General features: G+C 55.0%; 1 protein-coding gene across 2 annotated transcripts in view; it reads right to left on the bottom strand.

Annotated features, from left to right (window-relative positions):
* Positions 1-11,397: 11,397 nt before the first annotated feature.
* Positions 11,398-18,397, bottom strand: part of SEMA6C (semaphorin 6C) — a 92,464-nt gene continuing 85,464 nt past the window's right edge. For both annotated transcript variants that reach the window (XM_030542447.1, XM_030542448.1), the window contains one exon: positions 11,398-13,663. In XM_030542447.1, the coding sequence (XP_030398307.1) occupies positions 12,441-13,663 (1,223 nt within the window). In that variant the 3' untranslated portion in view covers positions 11,398-12,440. The remainder of the gene's footprint in view (positions 13,664-18,397) is intronic.

Here is an 18,397-nt window from a genome sequence, read left to right as displayed (position 1 = left end):
CTGGTCACCCTACTCTGGGTGCTCCCTCAATATATGATGCACCTAGGAAAAAGCCTGGCTGATCAGCAGAGAAAAATGTTTCGCTCCCGTGCAATGTGGGAGCCTTGTGCATTTGTCTGGTCGGTTCCACCTGTACGATCAGTTGTTTCCCCCCTTCTCTGTGGGTCTTTGCGTGGAAAGTCTGCTTTTGTGTGCAAGGTATGTGCCTTTGTGCTGGGAGGTGTGATTATGGGGAGACAGGATGGGCATGCGATTATGTGTCTGAATGTGTGTTTTGGGGGGCTAATTGTGGGTGAGAGTGAAGATGTGTTGGGAAGTGTGTGATTGTGGCAGCTTGGGGCATGATTGTGTATCAGTTGTGATTGTGTGTCGGGATGTGTGGATTTTGTGTGTGTGTGTGTGTGACTTTATATCAGTTGTGATTGTGTGTCAGGGTGTGTGGATTTTGTGTGTGTGTGTCTTTGCCCATATATAAGTTGACTATGTGGCGGAGTGTGTGGATTGTGTGTGTAATTGTGTATTGAGGAAGATGAGTCACCTCTCACCTTTGACCATATGGGGGTGCACAGTTCTATTGTCACTGGGTCAGGCACTGCTACAGTTATGCCCACCTGCCTGAGGCCATGGGTGGTGAAGGCCTACAGATCAGAGCCAGAGCCCAGAGGCAGGACCCCTGGGTTCTATGCCTGGCTCTGACTTGTCAGGTGAATTGTTTACCCATGCTGTGCCTCAGTTTCCCCTTTACAAAAGCAGGGAGACTTCCTCCTCTCAGATTTGTATGGGTGGCCTTTATTATGCAGGGAGTCAAATTCCTGGCCTTAAAATCCATGAAACTGTTTCCCGGAGCAGATTGGATTGATCAGCGGAGCCCCACACCCAATGGGGAGAAGAAAACAGGTTCAGAACATTTCCTGACTTCCTGCTGGGGATCAGCTTATGTCCTGAAGCTTGAGGATGGATGACAAGACGTTTGCTTGTAATGCATTATAAAAGGAGACGGTGTTGGAACTTGAGCTGCACAGAAGCCACTTTGTGTCTGTAGTTTGTATAATAGACATAGACTCTCACTTCTTTCTTTTTAAATCTTGGCTCAGTTCTTTGTTTGTTTATCATGTAGCAGTGAGTTCCGTGGGTTATTTATGTGCTTCCCATAAGTAAAGCTAGCTGCCTTTCCAGGTACGCCCAAGAGCTTTGCCACATGTCTGGTATTTATATTCATATTAACACAGCATCTAGTGGTCCCAGCTGAGATCAGGGACCCATTGCACAGACGCAGCATGAGAGACAGTCGCTGCCCTGATGAGCTCACAGTCTAAGTAGACAAGGGTGGGAAGGGAAACTGAGGCACAGAGACTTGTGGATGTAACCTTGGCGTCTCTGTGCCTTGTGTCCCCATCTGTCCCGAGCCCTGCCTCAGGGGGTGGGGCTGGGAGGCTGAATACATTGAAGACTATGAGGAGCTGGAACGGTTTTCTTGCTCCAGTGCTGTGCTTAGCTGCCAGCTCTGCAGCGGAGCTGGGGTGAGGAGGCTGTACCAGGCCTGTCAGCACTGGCTGCAGAAGGGATCTCCCAGGATAACGCTGGCCAGAACGGAAAGCCGGAGGGAGCCTGCTCCTGTGTCCTGCCCAGTGCAGAGCTGCTGTTGGCTTCAGCAGACAAATGTGGCCATCACAGGATTAGGCCCTGAAAGGAGGCTGCCCTGGGGCACAGAGAGACGCTGGATTAATTGTCATGGTGGCTCTGCTAAAGTCAGTTGTGTTGAGGTCGTCTGGGCAAGGCCGGCCTCTCCCGATGTGCCTGGCACACTGATGCCCTGATCTCAGTTGGCACCTGTAGCCTCTGCTATAACACAGAGAGTAAAGAGAAGGGACCTGTGTGTAACGAGGCCCAGCTGGGGCGGGCGTGCAGGGCAGCACTTGGGCCTCCTCAGGGCCAGCTCATGAACCTGGTCCCACTAATTTGGGAGCCAGCCAAAGCTGGGTTGAGGCCTGAAGCGTCCGCACCTGATCTGCCGTGATGAGAGCAGAATGCAACATTCTTGGGTTTTTTTAAACAGGTTCTAGCCCTCAGGGATGCCAAGAAAATATGCCCTGAGTGTAACCGAGCCTGCCTGAGTCTGCAGCCAGCCTGACCTGATGGCTCCAAGAGGTGTGAACCGTCCCATTCATTATCACTGAAACTTGCCGCTCTACTGCCGCCCTGCTGGACGAGTGGGGCCATAGCCCGTGGGCAGGGCTACAGAGGGGCACGCAGCGGGGACTAGAGCCAGACCTTCTCCGTTGTGTGTGTGTATGTGCTGCCTCAATTGGTCCTTCTCTAAGGAAACCATCCACAGCCTGCTGGAACATTCAATCACTGGGGCAAATGAGGTTTGGTACGTCCGGCTGGCTGCCACTGCAGTATCTAATTCGCTGCCTGAACAAATCGCTTCCACTCCGGCTCAGTAATTTTCAGCTAACTCGGACAGCCAAGCCCAGCCAAGTAGATGCGCTGGGTCTCGCTCACACACGTGCTCATTTTTAAAAAACGTCTCCGCTCTTGGAAGTAATTTCAGGGAAGATCTCTGGAGTACCAGCCTCTTTGGGCTTCGTGCCCTGTATCAGCTCATAATGGGACTGGCAGATCACCCAGAACCCGCTGCTGGGGAAAGGAGTTATGATATCGGGGTTCACAAGGGAGCTAGAGAGATTCATGCAGGATAGGTCCATCAATGGCTATTAGGCAGGATGGGCAGGGATGGTGTCCCTAGCCTTTGTTTGCCAGAAGCTGGGATTGGGCGACAGGGCATGGATCACTTGATGATAACCTGTCTGTTCATTCCCTCTGGGGCACTCAGAGTGGGTTTGGGCCCCGGTGAAAAAAATTTTTCGGGCCCCCCAGCAAGGGCGGACCGGCTAAACAGGGCCGATGAAACCAGGGAGGCCGGACCCCAGGCCCCCTCCCGGACCACTGGGCCCCGGTAATATGTACCGGCTTTCCCCCTCCGGCCTATCGTTAGCCCGGGACTTGACATTGGCCACTGTCAGAGGACAGGCTACTGGGCTGGATGGACCTTTGGTCTGACCCAGTCAGGCCGTTCTTATGCTCTTATGAGTCTTGGAAAACAAAGTGACGAAAGGATCCCAGCCCGCCTCTGGGCTGGGAAGGTGTGATCACTTCTCCTTTCCTTCCCACACCCCATCCTGGGCAAAACCCATCGCTAGGGCAGGCTGTGGTCACAGTGAGCAGCTCTCGCAGAGCCCTGCTCCGTGGGGCTTGCGCTACCATACCCCACTCTTCAGAGCAGGAAACTGAGGCACGGGGTGATTATGGTTCCATGGCCGTTTTCCAGCAAAGCCAGGCTTAGAACTCAGCTCGCCTGGCTCCCGGGCCCCCGCCTAGCCTGCTCTGATGGAGGAAAATTGCCCAGCAAGATAATTGCCACCCTCTAGAGTGGGGAAAGCCCCCTCCCCTGCAACAGCCCATTCAGCCGTAATCCAAATCCCCTCTGATTTGTGTTCCCATGGCACTGGCATTCCTGCTGGGCAGCCGCTGTGGCCACCCACCAAAGACCAGGCTGAGACCCGGCCCCCTTGTGTCACGCATGGCTTTTAGACCGGACCAGGTGAGGCAGGATTCAGCCACCTGCAATGGTGTTTTTGTACTGCCACGTCAGGGAGCCAGGATGGGGGGGCTGAATGCCTGGTCAGCCTTGGAAAAGTGTTGGGTCCTGTTCCCTGTTCTGCTTCTGACCTGCTGGGTGGCCTTGGGCAAGTCCCTGCCCTGCTGTGCCTCAGTTTCCCCTCCCAGCCATGTCTGTTGGGTCTCGTTAGCCTGAGATCTCTTTGGGATAGGGACTGTCTCTCTGTGTCTGCACAGAGCACACACTCCGATCCCAGATGGGGCTGCTAGGAGCTCCCCTCATACAGCGATTAGTGGAGGGGTGAACACCCAAGGAGGGGGTGTGGTTTGGGTGCCTAGGGGAGCTCAGGGTGACCCCAGGGCAGTGCTAGGAGGATGGGGAGACATTAAGCCCAGGGGAAATGTAGCTGAACAGCAGGGAAATCTGCCTGCCCATTCTCGCTGCAGGGTTGTCTCCTGGGATTGCAGGGGGAGCCCCATCACTTGGGCTGCCGACGAGGCTGGAGGTGAACTACAGACAATGGGGAATGCTCCTGCCCTGGCCCAAGGGGGACGGATAGATGCTGTCTTATGGGGGCTATTCTGCCTGCTAATTCCTTTGGTTCATTCACCCTCTGGCCAGGTCTTGCCAGATCTGGCCAGGCCCAGCACCCTCCTATGGGAATGCGTCTGCTGGTGATCAGTGGGAATGCGGACGCCAGATTCCTGCCTAGCATAAATAGCTGGAAGCAGGCAATGGCCTGGGGCCGGTGTATATCAGCGAGGGTCACCAGACAGCAAATGTGAAAAATCGGGACAAGGGGTGGGGGGTAATCGGAGCCTATATAAGTGTAAGCAAAGTCAGGATAAGCTCTACCCTGACATCTGGTGGAAAGAATGTCAGAGAGTGTATTTGCATAGGCACGCCTACCCTATCCCAGACTGCTGAGCTGTGGGACTGCTTGGTGACAAATGACTCACCCTCAGTTGGGTGGTACTTGCTAGACAAGGGACATGGGTTCCAAAACCCAGTGAAATGGGGGTGAGGGTGGATTGGGATTGGGGAGTCAGAAGTACCAGTGCCACCCCCTCCTCTCTCTACTGTGGAATGTCAGAGTTGATTTTTTATTCCCTCAAGGATCTAAATACAGGTTACTGAGCTGAATGCACTTTGGGCTAATGGTGCACTAGCACTGGGGCTCCCCTACTAAGAGCTGAGATCACTAAGAGTTGAAATCACTAAAGAGCTGAGATTACTGAGGTGAGAGCACTGAGTACTGTGCTAACTAGTGGGGGAGCCTGAAGCTATACTGTGGAACCGAGCAGCTGACGGAGCGGAGCAGTTGCGGGGATGTCTGGAGCAGATCACAGGACAGCTGGTGGCAGCAGAGCAACTGGCAGAGCGGAGTAGCTGTGGGACGGGTGGAGCGGCCCACAGAGCGAGCGGAGCCGAGCAGTTTGCAGAGAGAACTGGAGCAGCTCATGGAGCAGAGCGGCTGGCAGAGCGGAGTAGCTGTGGGACGAGTGGAGCAGCCCACAGAGCGAGCGGAGCCGAGCAGTTTGCAGGGAGAACTGGAGCAGCTCGTGGAGCAGAGCAGCTGGTGGAGCGGAGCAGTTTCTGAGGACGGCTGGAGGAGCAGAGTGGAGCAGCTGGTAAAGCGGAGCAGTTCGTGGAGAAGGTGGAAGCAGAACCCACGGAGAGGCAGGGCAGTTGGCCCCGGACCACGTAAGGTGCCCCTTTCTACCCAGGCTGGGGGGAGGGACCTCTACAGATAAACTCTCGAACTCTGGGGTGGCATTGACCAGAGACTTTTGGGTTGTTGGACTTTGGGGTGATTGGACTTAAAACCCTAAGGGGAAAAAGGACAGTGCCAAACGTACTTGGAGGTGGGGTTTTGTTTATGGTTTGTGTTATAACCCTGTTTGTGGTGTTTCTCCAATGGGAAGCCGCATTGATTCATTCCTTTATTAAAAAGATTTTGCTACACTCAGACTCCGTGCTTGCGAGAGGGGAAGTATTGCCTCCTAGAGGCACCCAGGGAGGTGTGGTATGTGAGTGTCCCAGGTCACTGGGTGGGGGCTCGAGCCAGTTACGCATTGTGTTACTGAAACGGAACCCCTGGATACTGAACCCGGCCCTTGTTGCTGCCAACTCAGAGGGGCAGAAGGGTTACATAAGAAAAAGACCTAAAAATCGGACCCATCCCTATAAAATCAGGACATCTGGTCACCCTAATATCAGCAGAGGGCTTGGTCCTTGGTCTCTGATGTCAGGGGCTTGGGGAAGGACTGTTAGGCCATGGTCTTGAGACGCCATTAAACCTTCAGCAAATGCCTGAGCTGGAGGGGAGGAGAGAGCTGGGGGGCAGGGGGGGGGATCTTTTCCATCTGTTTCCCACCTTGCTCCTTCTGACTGTTCAGCCCAGATGCCCCCATGCTGCTCTGCTGCCTGTCTCTCAGCCATGGAGAAGTATGCTCAGAGTTGTATAGTTCCTGATGAAGTTTTCCAGCCCTAGGAGTTTGCAGCCTAATCCCTGCTGGCTGGGTTGGCAGACCTGGAGGTGCCTGTACCCCAAAGACATCGCTTGAGTGTGTGTGTGTGTGTGCGCGTATGGCTCAGACAGAAGCTGATTAGAATTGTGGGGGGACAATGGGGTATTACCCTAGGCACCTGTCTTCACACCCTACAGGCTCAGGGCCATTCTTAGGCATAAGCAGCATACGCCACCCGAAAATTTGGGGCACCACCAGGACCATAGGCGCAGACTTCTCATCTTGCCGGGGGGCGCTGGCCCCCCCTCCGCTCCAGGCCCCGTCCCACACGCCACCCCTTCCCCAAGTCCCAACTCTGACTCTTCCTGCCCCTGCTCCACACCACCAACCCGCCTCTTCCCTGCTTCCTCCCTCTCCCTCTCAGAGCTCAAACAGCAGGAATCAGCTGTTGATGGCATGCCGGAAACGTTGGGGGGAGGGGAGAGTTGATAAGTGTGGAGCCACTGGCATGCGAGAGGCATGGGGGGGGGGAGAGTGGGGGAGCTTGGCACTGATGGGTGCTCTGCACCCACTAAATTGTCCCTGTGGGTGTTCCAGCCACAGAGGCCGCGCCGATGACTGGGACAGCAGGTAAGAGTGTGTCAGCTCCCGCCCACCCAGGACGCACTGCAGTCTCCTTACTAGGCAGAAGGCAGGGGCCGTATTCACAGAGCCGAATGCACCGGTGTAGGGGCACCAGTCGTGCCGGCGTAGGGGCACCGGTTTAATAGCGCTGCGTAGGGCCCCATAAATCCACACTACTGCAAGGCTATTTTGTACCAAATCTGCCTTGTGAGCTAGCATGTGACAACCGCGAACACGCTGGTCAATGGTGTCATTGTAAAATTTCGGTGGCAGCGTTAGATGTCAATTCATAAATTCTCTCCCGGCGATGTCATTGGAACGTGTTTAAAACCAGACGGCCTAGCCCTGGTCAAGGCAACGAACAGGTTTGTCTTAGACAAATGACTGTGGATTTGCTTGGCTGACCAGCCTGGTGCTCGAGCTAAACCAATGATGGGGCACGGGAATAAAACATAAACAAAGCCATTACGCTAACAAGGGGAGGAGGTCACCACTACCCAACACCAGCGGGGCGGAGAGCATGAAATCTTCCCTGCCCGGGAGGAGAAAAGGGAATTCATTTGAGACCGCACGGCAGTGGTTAACTGAATGATAGACAGGGAGGCGAAAGCGCAAACGCCAGGCTGATCAATGAACTGATTGCAGACAGTATGATAGTCGTAAAAGAGTAGCTAGTTAGCTCTCTTATGAGCGCTAATGGTGATGAATCTTGTAATATGTTTGTATTAACACCAGGGGAGGAATTATGGCTCCTTGCTGGCATTACACCATAAAGTCTGGCCCCAAAGGATTTCTCCCAGACTGGAGGGAAGGCAGCTGCTACCTGTCGCCAACGAAATCAATAAACCCAATGCAACTTCCATAGATATAGGAAGTCCCCAGGCAGGGGAGAACAGCAGGGGTCAGCCCGCGTCTGGGGACAAAACAGTGATGATATACGAAGCCATCTGGACAGATGCAAGCGGCCACAGCTCTTGCAAGCCCAGACGGATGGAGCCTTCAAACAAGGAAGGGGAGAATTTGAAGTCGCTGGGAACTGACGAGAGTGAGAAACCTGCTTAGGCAAAGATGGGTCACCTAGGAAGACGAGGGAAACCAGCCCCTTGCACGTCTGTGCCCAGGCCTGACTGAGAGAAGGTCGGCCATGGCTGGGAGGAAAAGAATTGGCTGGAAATCAGCCTTGACCCAAGGCTGTAGCTTATGGCGTCTCAGCCACTTCGTCACTTTTATTCGCTTGTCACCGCTTTATCTTTATCCCTCGTACTCGGGCTCACTTCAAACCTCCAGCTTTTGTCAACAAACGTGTTGTAAGTTTAATCCGAACCCTGGTAGTGCTGTGTTTGCATCGACGCCCTCATTACCTCCAGGGCCAGGCATAAGCTGCGCTTTTATCTTTATAAAGGAGCCCCGCGGCCCTTAATGCTCAGACTGTTCCAGGAGAGGGCTGGCTGCTTCGGGGCAGATGTTGTGGGGGAAATGCAGGACCGGGGTGTGGGTGCTGGGGTCACTTAGGGTTGCCAACTTTCTACTGGCACAGAACTGAACATCTCTGCCTCAACCCTTCCCTGAGGCCCCACTGCTTCTCATAGGCCCCGCCCTACTTGTTCCATCCCCCCTCCCTCTGTCTCTCTCTCTCCCCCACACTCACTCACTTTCACCAGACTGGGGCAGGGAATTGGGGGGGTGAGGGCTCTGGCTGGGGGTGCAAGCTCTGGGGTGGGACCAGGGAGGAGGGGCTCAGGGCTGGGGCACGGGGTTGGGATGTGTGTAGGGGGTATGGGGGGCAGGCTCGAGGAGACAGTTTGGGTGTGGGAGGGGACTCCAGGCTGGGGCAGGGGGTTGGGCTGTGGAGTCCCAGCGGTGCTTACCATGGCTCCCAGGAAGTGGCCGCTAAGTCCCTGCAGCTCCTAGGTGCAGGGGCAGTCAGGGAGGCTATGCGTGCTGCCCTTGCGCCCACAGGCACTGCCCCCGCAGCTCCCATTGGTCACGGTTCCTGGCCAATGGGAGCTGCGGAGCCAGCACTCGGGGCCGGGGTAGTGCTTGGAACCTCCCTGTGGGACCTGGCAGCTTCTAGGAGCGGCGCAGAGCCAGTGCAGGTAGGGAACCTGCCTTAGCCTCGGGCCCCTGCTGCGCTGCCGACTGGACTTTTAACAGTCCGGTTAGAGCTGCCATCCTGCGAGACGCGGTCAGAACTGCAGCATCAGAGCAGACCAATCGACCCTCCAGCTGTGCGGCCCGGCTCCACCTGAGCCAAGGCAGGTGCGCATGTAATTTCTTTCTCACCTGGCCACCACTGCATGCCCTGCAGGTGAGGTCTATGGGCCGTGTACCTAACCTCCCAGCTGATCAACCAGAGACTAGTCCGGAGGGGTGAGCTGGGACTGGGGCCTGGCAAAGCATTCTGGGACTTGTAGTCCAGGAGGACTGGTGGGCATTGTAGCTTCAGCAGCAGTGCATGCTGGGAAGGAATGCCCTGGGAATATAAGCAGCTTCCTTCCCAGGAAACAGAGACTTGCCCCCTCAACATACCCCGGTGCAATCCTTGTCCGTCTTTGTAGGCTATTAAAAACCGATAGTATATAATCCTCCAATAAGTTCTGTGGCTCAAATGTGTAGTGAGGCTGGGTCTTTCCGGGTCCCCTAATGCAGGCAGGCTAAGCATTTAGCCCAGGTAGAAGATCCAGGTGAGCTCCTGAGTCCCCTGAGTTAGTGGTGGTGTAGATGGGACCTTCCCATAGCCCCTTAACAGGGAGAGCCTGGCCTTTAGGGCTCCAGCAGGTTCAGTTCTCTTTACACTCCAGCAGTGAACTGGATTGGCATTGGGTGCCATGTTGGGAAGATGTGGCCTTTGCTTCACATCCAGATCTGCTGAGGATCCCAGCGCCCTTGAGCCCTCCCCCTGTGCTGGGAGTCACTCACAGGCAAGGTTCCCCTCCGTCCCCCCACACACTCTGCGTTAAAATCACTGGCTGGCTTCTGAGCTCAGGGTGAATCTGGCGTGACTTCACTGGGCTGAATCTCATTCACACCGGCGTAAAGCTCTCAAATTCAGTGGCGCTGGCTAAACACCAGGAGCCTGCACCGGGCCGGTCAAACTGGTTTCACTCTGATTCTGGGAAGAGCGGGGGCTCATTTCTGTGTAAATTAACCCTGCTCCCAACTGACTTCAGCCAAAATCAGAGCGCGCCCACAGCTCAGGTTTCAGTTCCTACCCGTGATTAAAGCTAGGCCGAAGCAACTGCCCCCACGCCTGGTTCTTGCCAGCCTGGTACCTTGTGCAGGGCCAGATTTCCAAAAGTGCTGCGCTCCCATTGGTCTCAGTGGGGGAGGGAGGAGGATTCGCCATTGTTTTCTGTGCCCGGGTTAGGAGTTAGCCGTTCTCTAGGACGGAGGAAAGGGATGATCCATTGCTCTTAATAGTCGTGTCTGTGTGATACTCCATTGTTCTCAGCGGGTGTCTCTGTTCTCAGTGGGGGTGGCTGGGTGCGGACACATTTGAAATTCTAGCTTTTGGGGCCAAATCCAAAGCAGGCTGGAGATGATGGGAAGCCTCTCACTGAGGTGGGCTTTGGACCACAGCTATATCCCTGCGCTGGGGGCGGGAGGGGCAGATAGATCAGACGATATCCCAGGGAGAGGGTTTGTGTGTGTGTGTGTGTGAGATGGATCAGACCCATACACCAGTGCGGGGAGTGAGAAGGATCAGACCCATACCCCAGTGGTTGGTGGGGGGGAATGAGATGGATCAGACCCGTACCCCAATGCTTGGTGGGGGGGAATGAGATGGATCAGACCCATACCCTAGTGCGGGGAATGAGATGGATCAGACCTGTACCCCAGTGGGGGGAATGAGATGGATCAGACCCGTACCCCAGTGGTTGGTGGGGGGGATGTGAGATGGATCAGACTTGTACCCCAGTGGTTAGTGGGGGGGAATGAGATGGATCAGACCCGTAACCCAGTGGTTGGTGGGGGGGAGTGAGACGGATTAGACCCGTACCCCAATGGTTGGTGGGGGGGAGTGAGATGGATCAGACCCGTACCCCAGTGCAGGGAGTGAGATGGATCAGACCCGTACCCCAGTGCAGGGAGTGAGATGGATTAGACCCGTACCCCAGTGGGGGGAGTGAGATGGATCAGACCTGTACCCCAATGGTTGGTGGGGGGGAATGAGATGGATCAGACCCGTACCACAGTGGGGGATGTGAGATGGATCAGACCTGTACCCCAATGGTTGGTGAGGGGGGAGTGAGATGAATCAGACCCGTACCACAGTGGGGGATGTGAGTTGGATCAGACCCGTACCCCAATGGTTGGTGGGGGGGAATGAGATGGATCAGACCCGTACCCTAGTGCGGGGAGTGAGATGAATCAGACCCGTACCACAGTGGGGGATGTGAGATGGATCAGACCCGTACCCCAATGGTTGGTGAGGGGGGAGTGAGATGGATCAGACCCGTACCCCAGTGCGGGGAGTGAGATGGATTAGACCTGTACCACAGTGGAGAATTCTCCCCCCTCCCCCAGCATCTATCCTGATGATCAGACTCAGCCCAAACACTGGAGCTCTCTGCCGGTGCCACTCCTTTGTTGCTGTTTTTTTTAACGCTCTGGTACAAAGCTCATTTGAGGGTAACTGACCCTGCCCACCCACACCCAAAAAACGACCCAACATTTGGGGCACGACGAGATTATATAATTCAGGCATCAACACGGGCTGTGTCTGTCCCGACACCGCATGTCCATGGCTGCAGCACCATTGGCTCGTGCACAGCTCACTCTCCTACATGGTAGGATAAATTTGACTTCTCTTATGTGAAGTTACCTTGAAATATATATATATATATATATATATATATATTTATAGCTATGTACAGTATTTATATATATATATTCCACAAGGCTCGTAGGGCCATCTGTCTGAGGCTTCCTAGCCCTCTGCAATCCTGTCAAGTCGCTGGTCGGGTGGGAGCGCTCTGATCTTCACCCCAAAATTGATTTTTGCTCCACGATGGGCTGTCCCAGGCCGATGCTTTCATCTGCCTCGGGGAGGCTCCGAAATCTGCCTGGCTGCAGTGACACCGCTGGGTGTCAAACCTCTGGCTCCAGCACGGGCCGATGCTACAACGGGGCTGTTGCGTTTAAATTAGTTTCATCTAATAAATAAAACCAGTGAGCAGCAGGTTACTGGGGGCTTAAATGGAGCTAGGGGGAGGCATGATCCCCTTTTCTTCCCGCCCTGGCTGGTTACTGGAGTCGTTTGGAAGCAAAATGCAGCTGTGGTGTGGCGGGCTGGCCCAACTTCCCTTCCCTCAGGTGCTGACAAGCTGCAGGTGACGGCCAGGAGGCACTCGTGTCTCTCAGGGCTCCACTGGCCCTGCCTCCCCGCAAATCGCAACAGGCCAAGCAGGAAAGGAGTGGCTGGTTGACAACGTGGCCCCTGCAGCTTTTTATGGGGGGGTGGATGTGGTGGCAGGGGGTATGGGGGACATGTTCTCCGCCCGCCCCATGGTCTTGAAGCTCGGGCGTTAGGAGGGGACGTGTGCTGGATGCATGGTAAAAAAAAAATGCTCTTTTAGATGCAAAACTACAAATCCAGGGGGCAGAGGGCAGGACCTTTTGCCCAGCCGGTGCCAATTGTTCTCCCCTCCCCTACCCCGGAATCGTGGACGGGGGCTCAGGGGGCACTGGCAAGCAGTGCCCTCCAGCTCATGTTGGCGGGGTCAGTACTTGAACTGGGTGGCCGACTTGATGGGGGATGAGGGCATGAAGAGCAGCTTGGGGGGCACGTCGGGCTTCATAGAGGCTGATCTCTTGATGCCGCCAGGCCTGGGCAGCGAGCTCTGGAAGACGCCGTGCCCTTCGAGGGGCACCTGGGTGCCCGTGGAGTGCATACGAGTCAGGAGCGTGGGGGGCGGGTGCTGCCGAACAGCCTGGCTCAGGCTGTGCTGCCGGGAGATTAGCCCCCCGCCTACTGCTAGGTTCATCAGCTTCTGCGCCGAGCATAGCGAGTGCCTCTGCGACGGGTGCCTGGACGGCGGCTGCTTCTCCAGGCAGGACTGCGGCATGCCATCAGGGGGAACGTCCAGCCTCCGGGGCAAGCTGTCCCTGGGGAGGGTGGAGGAGCTGTAATAGGGGGCGCTCTCGGTGTCCGGGATCTTGGGCTGCACCCTGTTGGTGAAGGACATGGCCGCATGGGGGCTGATGGCCGGCTGATGGCTCAGCAGCTTCTTTGGGGATCCACTAGCCTCGTGGAGGTGTTTCAGCAGCTCCTCCAACGTCGTCACCTCCACCCCTTTGGGCAGGTAGCACTGGGAGGGGCGCACCAGCACCCGCTCTGCGTTGGGGATCTTCTTTTCATCCGGATAGCTGGCCAGCGACGGGTCGTAGCCCTGGAGGTTGCTAGGCAGCACCATGGCACCGGGGAACTGGAAGACCTGGGTGCCGGAGACGGGGCCGGGGAACAAGTGGCCCTTGCCTTGCGACTCCTTGGCGTTGTTGCAGTTTTGGTTCTTCTCCCATTGGTTCCTGATGGCCTTCATGTTCTTCATGGGCAGCTCTGGGGTGGACTCAGGCGTGGGCAAACCGGACAGCTCTGGGTGCTCCTTCACGCCGACCTTGGCCGTTCCGTTGTGCGGCTCTTTCTCACTGGGCAGCAGCGTGGTGTACAGTTTTGGAGAGGAGGCTTCCGTCAGCCCATCCTTGGACGGGTTGTCCAGCAGCCCGTTCATCTTAGCCAAGCTCCGCAGGGACAGGGGGCGCTGGATCGTGTTCTCAGGGTCCTTGCTGACGTGCTTGGTCTTCTGGAACACGTGGCTGCAGTAGCAGGAGACAAACAAACCGGAAAAGAAAGCCCCAAGGATGAATGCCACAAAGACGCAGCCGATGAGGAAGGTGAAATGGACGCTCTTGGAGCTGTCTTTGCCTTCGGATTCCTGCCACACACCTAGAAACACAACGAGAGAGTTAGATGGGAGGTTAATCCATCAATCCATCAACATCCTCAAAAGTCCCAGAAGAATTGTCTGAGGCAGGAATGTCCTTTCGTGGGCTGGAGCTGAGTAAAATACACTTCCCAGGTTGGGACCCATTTTAGAGAGGCCAGAGACTTCAGCTCACGGTGTCTTTTCTCTCTTGTTTTCTGTTCAGAATGAAATAGGGTCAAGCCAAGGAAATCCCTGAATTTGTGCTCCTGCTGAATAATCTCTGGGACTGCAGAAAGGGGCAATGACATGAGATGGAGAATGGAATCGGATGGCCAACATGGAGTCAATGAAGGTGCAACATGGAAGATTCCTGCCTGAAATAACTCCTTTGATTTTGCCCAGGGGTGAAATCTGGCCCAGTGGCTGCTGTCCTGCATGGAAAGCTATGCCAGCTATTCGGAGCCAGTGCGAAACTCCAAGGGTGCGCGGATTGGGGGAAGGAGGGGGTTATTATTTCTAGCGATGGGCAAGCGAAGAAGGCCACCCGAAGGCCTCATTTGGGAGCATTTGGGACTTCTTTAAAGTCAACAGAGTCACAGTGATGTAATGAAGAGGAGATTCAGGCTATGGGTTCAGATGAGCATCTGAAGGTCCCAGATTCAGAGGTGTTAAGAGCAGAAGGGACCATTAGATCATGCAGCTGTGCCTCCTGTATGGCCACAGGCCAGATAATTTCACCCAGTTCCCCCTGGATTTGCCAAAACCTTGCGCTTGGCTAAAGTTTTGGCTGTTGAGCTGCATCTTGGATGTTGCTTTGAACTTTGAACAATATGGACGGAAATCTTGGGGGAACATGGGGGATGCTGGCCAGTCCCGGCCTCTGGTAGGGGCAGAAATACTGCCAAGAGAAGATGAAAAACAGCCTGAAGAACCCAAGTGGCTTCTGCTGGAGGTTGGGATGATGGGTCCTCACCAGTCTACCCAGTTAGGGACGGCAACGTGTCGGCTTCCTGTGGGAAAATCCCTTGAAATTCAATCATCCCATTAGCCGGGCTGCTGCAGCTGTTTCTGCTCCTTTATTCCTTTCCTCCCCTTTGCAAGCAGCTAAGGCATTATTCTAAGGGCACCGTACGGCAGGGAATGGAGCAGCCAAGCCCAAGGCAGCCAGAAGGCAGGCGGCTGCAGAGAGCGACGAGTGGCCTAAAGCGCAGAGTGGCAGGGAAAGCAATCAGGCTGCCTGATGGCTAATTGTGAAAGCTGGCAGCAGAGAGAGAGAGAGACAAAGACCAGACAGAGGAATGGAAAACTAGAGAAAAAAGAGAACAGGAAATACGGACACGGAGAGCGAGGGAAAGGACCCTCCCCCACTCCACTCCCACTGGCTATCAGGCCAACAAGAGGCACTGAGGAGGGGGTCACCACTGGGCCCCAAGAAAGACATGGAGATAAAAGAGGCAGAGAGATTAGGGGACAGAAAAAGACAAAAAAAAGAGATTAGCTGGAGAGGGTGTGTGTGTGTGTGTGTGGGCCAGATAGATAGAGAGATGGGATGTGTGAGGATAGATAGATAGATAGGTAGGGGGTGTATAGGGATAGATACATAGAGGGGGTGTCTGGGGATAGATAGTTAGACAGACAGACATACAGATAGATAGATAGAGGGGGTGTATGGGGATAGATACATAGAGGGGGTGTCTGGGGATAGATAGTTAGACAGACAGACATACAGATAGATAGAAGGGGTGTATGGGGATAGATAGATAGAGGGGGTATATGGGGATAGATCGATAGATAGAGGGGGTGTATGGGGATAGATAGATGGATAGAGGGGGTGTATGGAGATAGATAGATATAGGGGTGTATGGAGATATATAGATAGATAGAGGGGGTGTATGGAGATAGATAGATAGATAGATAGATAGATAGATAGATAGATAGATAGATAGATAGGGTATGGAGATTGTTTGTTCATAGTTTGTCCACTGGCTCCCAAGGCCTTTGGGTTGGCCGCTTTGTGTAACTTGCCCTGAGCCCCAGGCTGGCTGTGTGGCCCCCGTGGGTCTTTGCTGATTTAGCTCTTTCTGGGGGTGTGGGGTAGCGAAGGAAGATGGCCAGTAGGGCAGCAGGGAGGGACCTGGGGGATTTGACTGGTGGAGCAGCCACTGGGCCCATCCCATCCTGCAGCTTGTGAAGAGACCGAAGCGGGCCCTGCTGGGACGACGGGTGTAGGGAAGGGAGGGGTTCAGGACTCAGAGCATAATCCAGCCACCAGTCCTGGGGTCAGGAGGGAGCATTCCCTGGGGGCAGGTTCTCCATCGCTGCAGGATCCTGGCAGCTTCCTCTGATGCAGCTGGTACCAGCCACGGGGCAAGAGGAGATTGCGGCTAGCCAGAGCCCCGTCCTGACCCAGCCTGGAGATTCCCATGGGAAGGCAGTAGGGGAACAGAGCCCAGGGACCCAGCTGGGGCCATGGGGGTCAGCAGCAGGGCTGTGCTGTTTTGCAGTTATCCCAAAGGGCATGTGATGAGCACAGGTCTGTCCTGAAATGGCACAAGACACCATGGGCTTTGCGCAGGCCAGGCTGATGGCACAGAAGGAGCATGCCGCCCGGACACACGCGCCCTGCCCAGCCCTCGCCAGCCCCGAGGGACTAATCACACTCCGTGCAGTTAGTCATTACACGAGAAGCATGTGTGCCACTGGGGAACTGAAGCTGCAGGGGGAGCTGGTCAGCCGACTGTGGCAGTAAAGCATGTGCGGGGGACAGGGGCAAGCAACACGTTCCATGCAGCAGCAACGGCGGCGCTCGGGGAAGATGCCCACGAGGAGGGGCTGGCGCATGACACAGGATCGGGGGCCCCTACCCCGAGTACTCACGCTCACCCAACAGCTGATCAGTCGACCAAGAGAACAAAGGGCCATGATCCCGGTTTCTGACTCCTAAAAATATCCTGTTCCTCCCTGGCTCTAACTGCCAGACCCAATACCCTCCAGTGGAACCCAGGAGTCCTGGATTCCAGACCCCCACACTAACCACGAGGCCTCATGTCCTCCCAAAGCCAGGAAAGGAACCCAGGAGTCCTGGCTTTTATTCCCTTGCTCTTACAACTAGGAAACACTTCCCCTCGGTGCCATGAACAGAACTCCAGGGTCCCGACTCGTCCCCTACGCCACAAAGCCTGGAATAGAACCCAGGTGTCCTGACTCCTCCTCCCAAGCTCCCACAGGGTTCAGATGAACAGTGGGGGGATTGTAACACTAAGTCGTGTGGTTGTGCGTGGTCTCCCACAGCTTGACCAGACCATTGCCATTTTCTGTTAGCCACAGGGGTCAGGAAAAAAGGCACCATCTTCCCATTCATGCCTTGAATTTTTCAACTACGGCGCGAGAAATGAAAGAGACGGGAGGGGGCTGATTATTATGATCGGGTACAAAATCCTGTGAGTCAAGGGAAAAAACGATTTTTTCCATTAAAAAAAAGAGGGAGTAATAAAGTATCCATGGAAACGGGCCATTTCTTTCTACTGGGGCCGGGAGAGTTGGACATCTGTAGTTCTTTTATCCGAGCAGTCGGGAGGGAAGGGGGACTGGAACTGGGTCAGACCGGCATCTGCCAAAGGCACATGTCTCCCCAGAGCAAAGGCATCAAAACAACTCCTTTGCACCCGAACTTTTGGGAGTTAAACCCCCCAAGCCAGCCCCTGCTGAAATCAGCCTTTCTGCTGTGCTGAGGCATAAATCTTAAAAATCCCAGAAGAGGGGGAAGGGGAGAAGGCTGGAAGAGAACTGGATTTCTTCTCCTTTTTGGGGGGGGGTGTTGTTTTTTAGCTCCATCGAGCAGGAATTTGCTCCCTGGCTCAGAAAACACCAAAGCGCCACATCACAGGCTGGAACTGGTCCACAATCTACCCCACAACCCCTTCGCCACGGACTTTTAACCCACTGGTACCTAGGAACCCTGCAGCTCCAATGCCTTCCATTTTAGGGGAGTTTTTATTTTATCGTTTGCTCTGTGCTTAAAGGGGGAGACACAAGGGGTCACGGTTGTTAACTGAGCTGGGTCGCTGCGGGGCACATGTTAAGTGCTCTTACCACAGCTGCAGCTCCCAGCTTATGATAGCCCTCTCCGCTGCTTTCACTGCCCTCCCTCCTGCCCTGGCTGGGTGCCGCTCGCTTTACAAAAGCCAAGCCATGCGAGGCCTTTAAAGAAAAGACAGCGGATCCCTTTAATCCGCTGCATTTCGCCGTGGGGAGCAAGGGGCAGGAGTGCTGGAGGTGGGGACCCTCTTCAGTTTGTTAAAAATGGGAGCTTGAGGAATGACAGAGGAAATCCGCGTCTGTGCAGGACCGATCTGTTATTCAGCCAAAGTTCATGGGACTCTGTGCTTTCAAATTCCCTTGAGGGCTGAACCCCTCCTTTGGCTGCTCAGAAGTTCAGCCCAGCAGCTGGGAGGGTGCAATTTACAAGCGCAAGATGCTTTTTTATGAGTGTTGCAAGCGTCTCCCCAGCCTGCTGGCGGCAAGCGGTATGGGGCCGAGCTTGTCTCCCCGTGCCACAAGGGGCCAGATCCTCAGCTGGTGTAAATGAGCATCGCTCCATAGGAGTCAACCGTGCTGCATAAGCTGAGGATCTGGCCCATTGGCTCCAATGGAGCGATGCCTGTTCAACCCAGCTGAGAATGTGACCCCATGGACATGCCCAGCCTCAGGGACAGGTACAGGGGTGGGGTGGGGTGGGGTGAATACTGTTGTTA

Source organism: Gopherus evgoodei, chromosome 24, assembly GCF_007399415.2.
Source record: "Gopherus evgoodei ecotype Sinaloan lineage chromosome 24, rGopEvg1_v1.p, whole genome shotgun sequence".
NCBI classification, from domain to species: Eukaryota; Metazoa; Chordata; order Testudines; family Testudinidae; genus Gopherus; species Gopherus evgoodei.
Note: the sequence above shows the minus strand (reverse complement) of the source record. Positions and strands in the feature narration are given on the sequence as shown.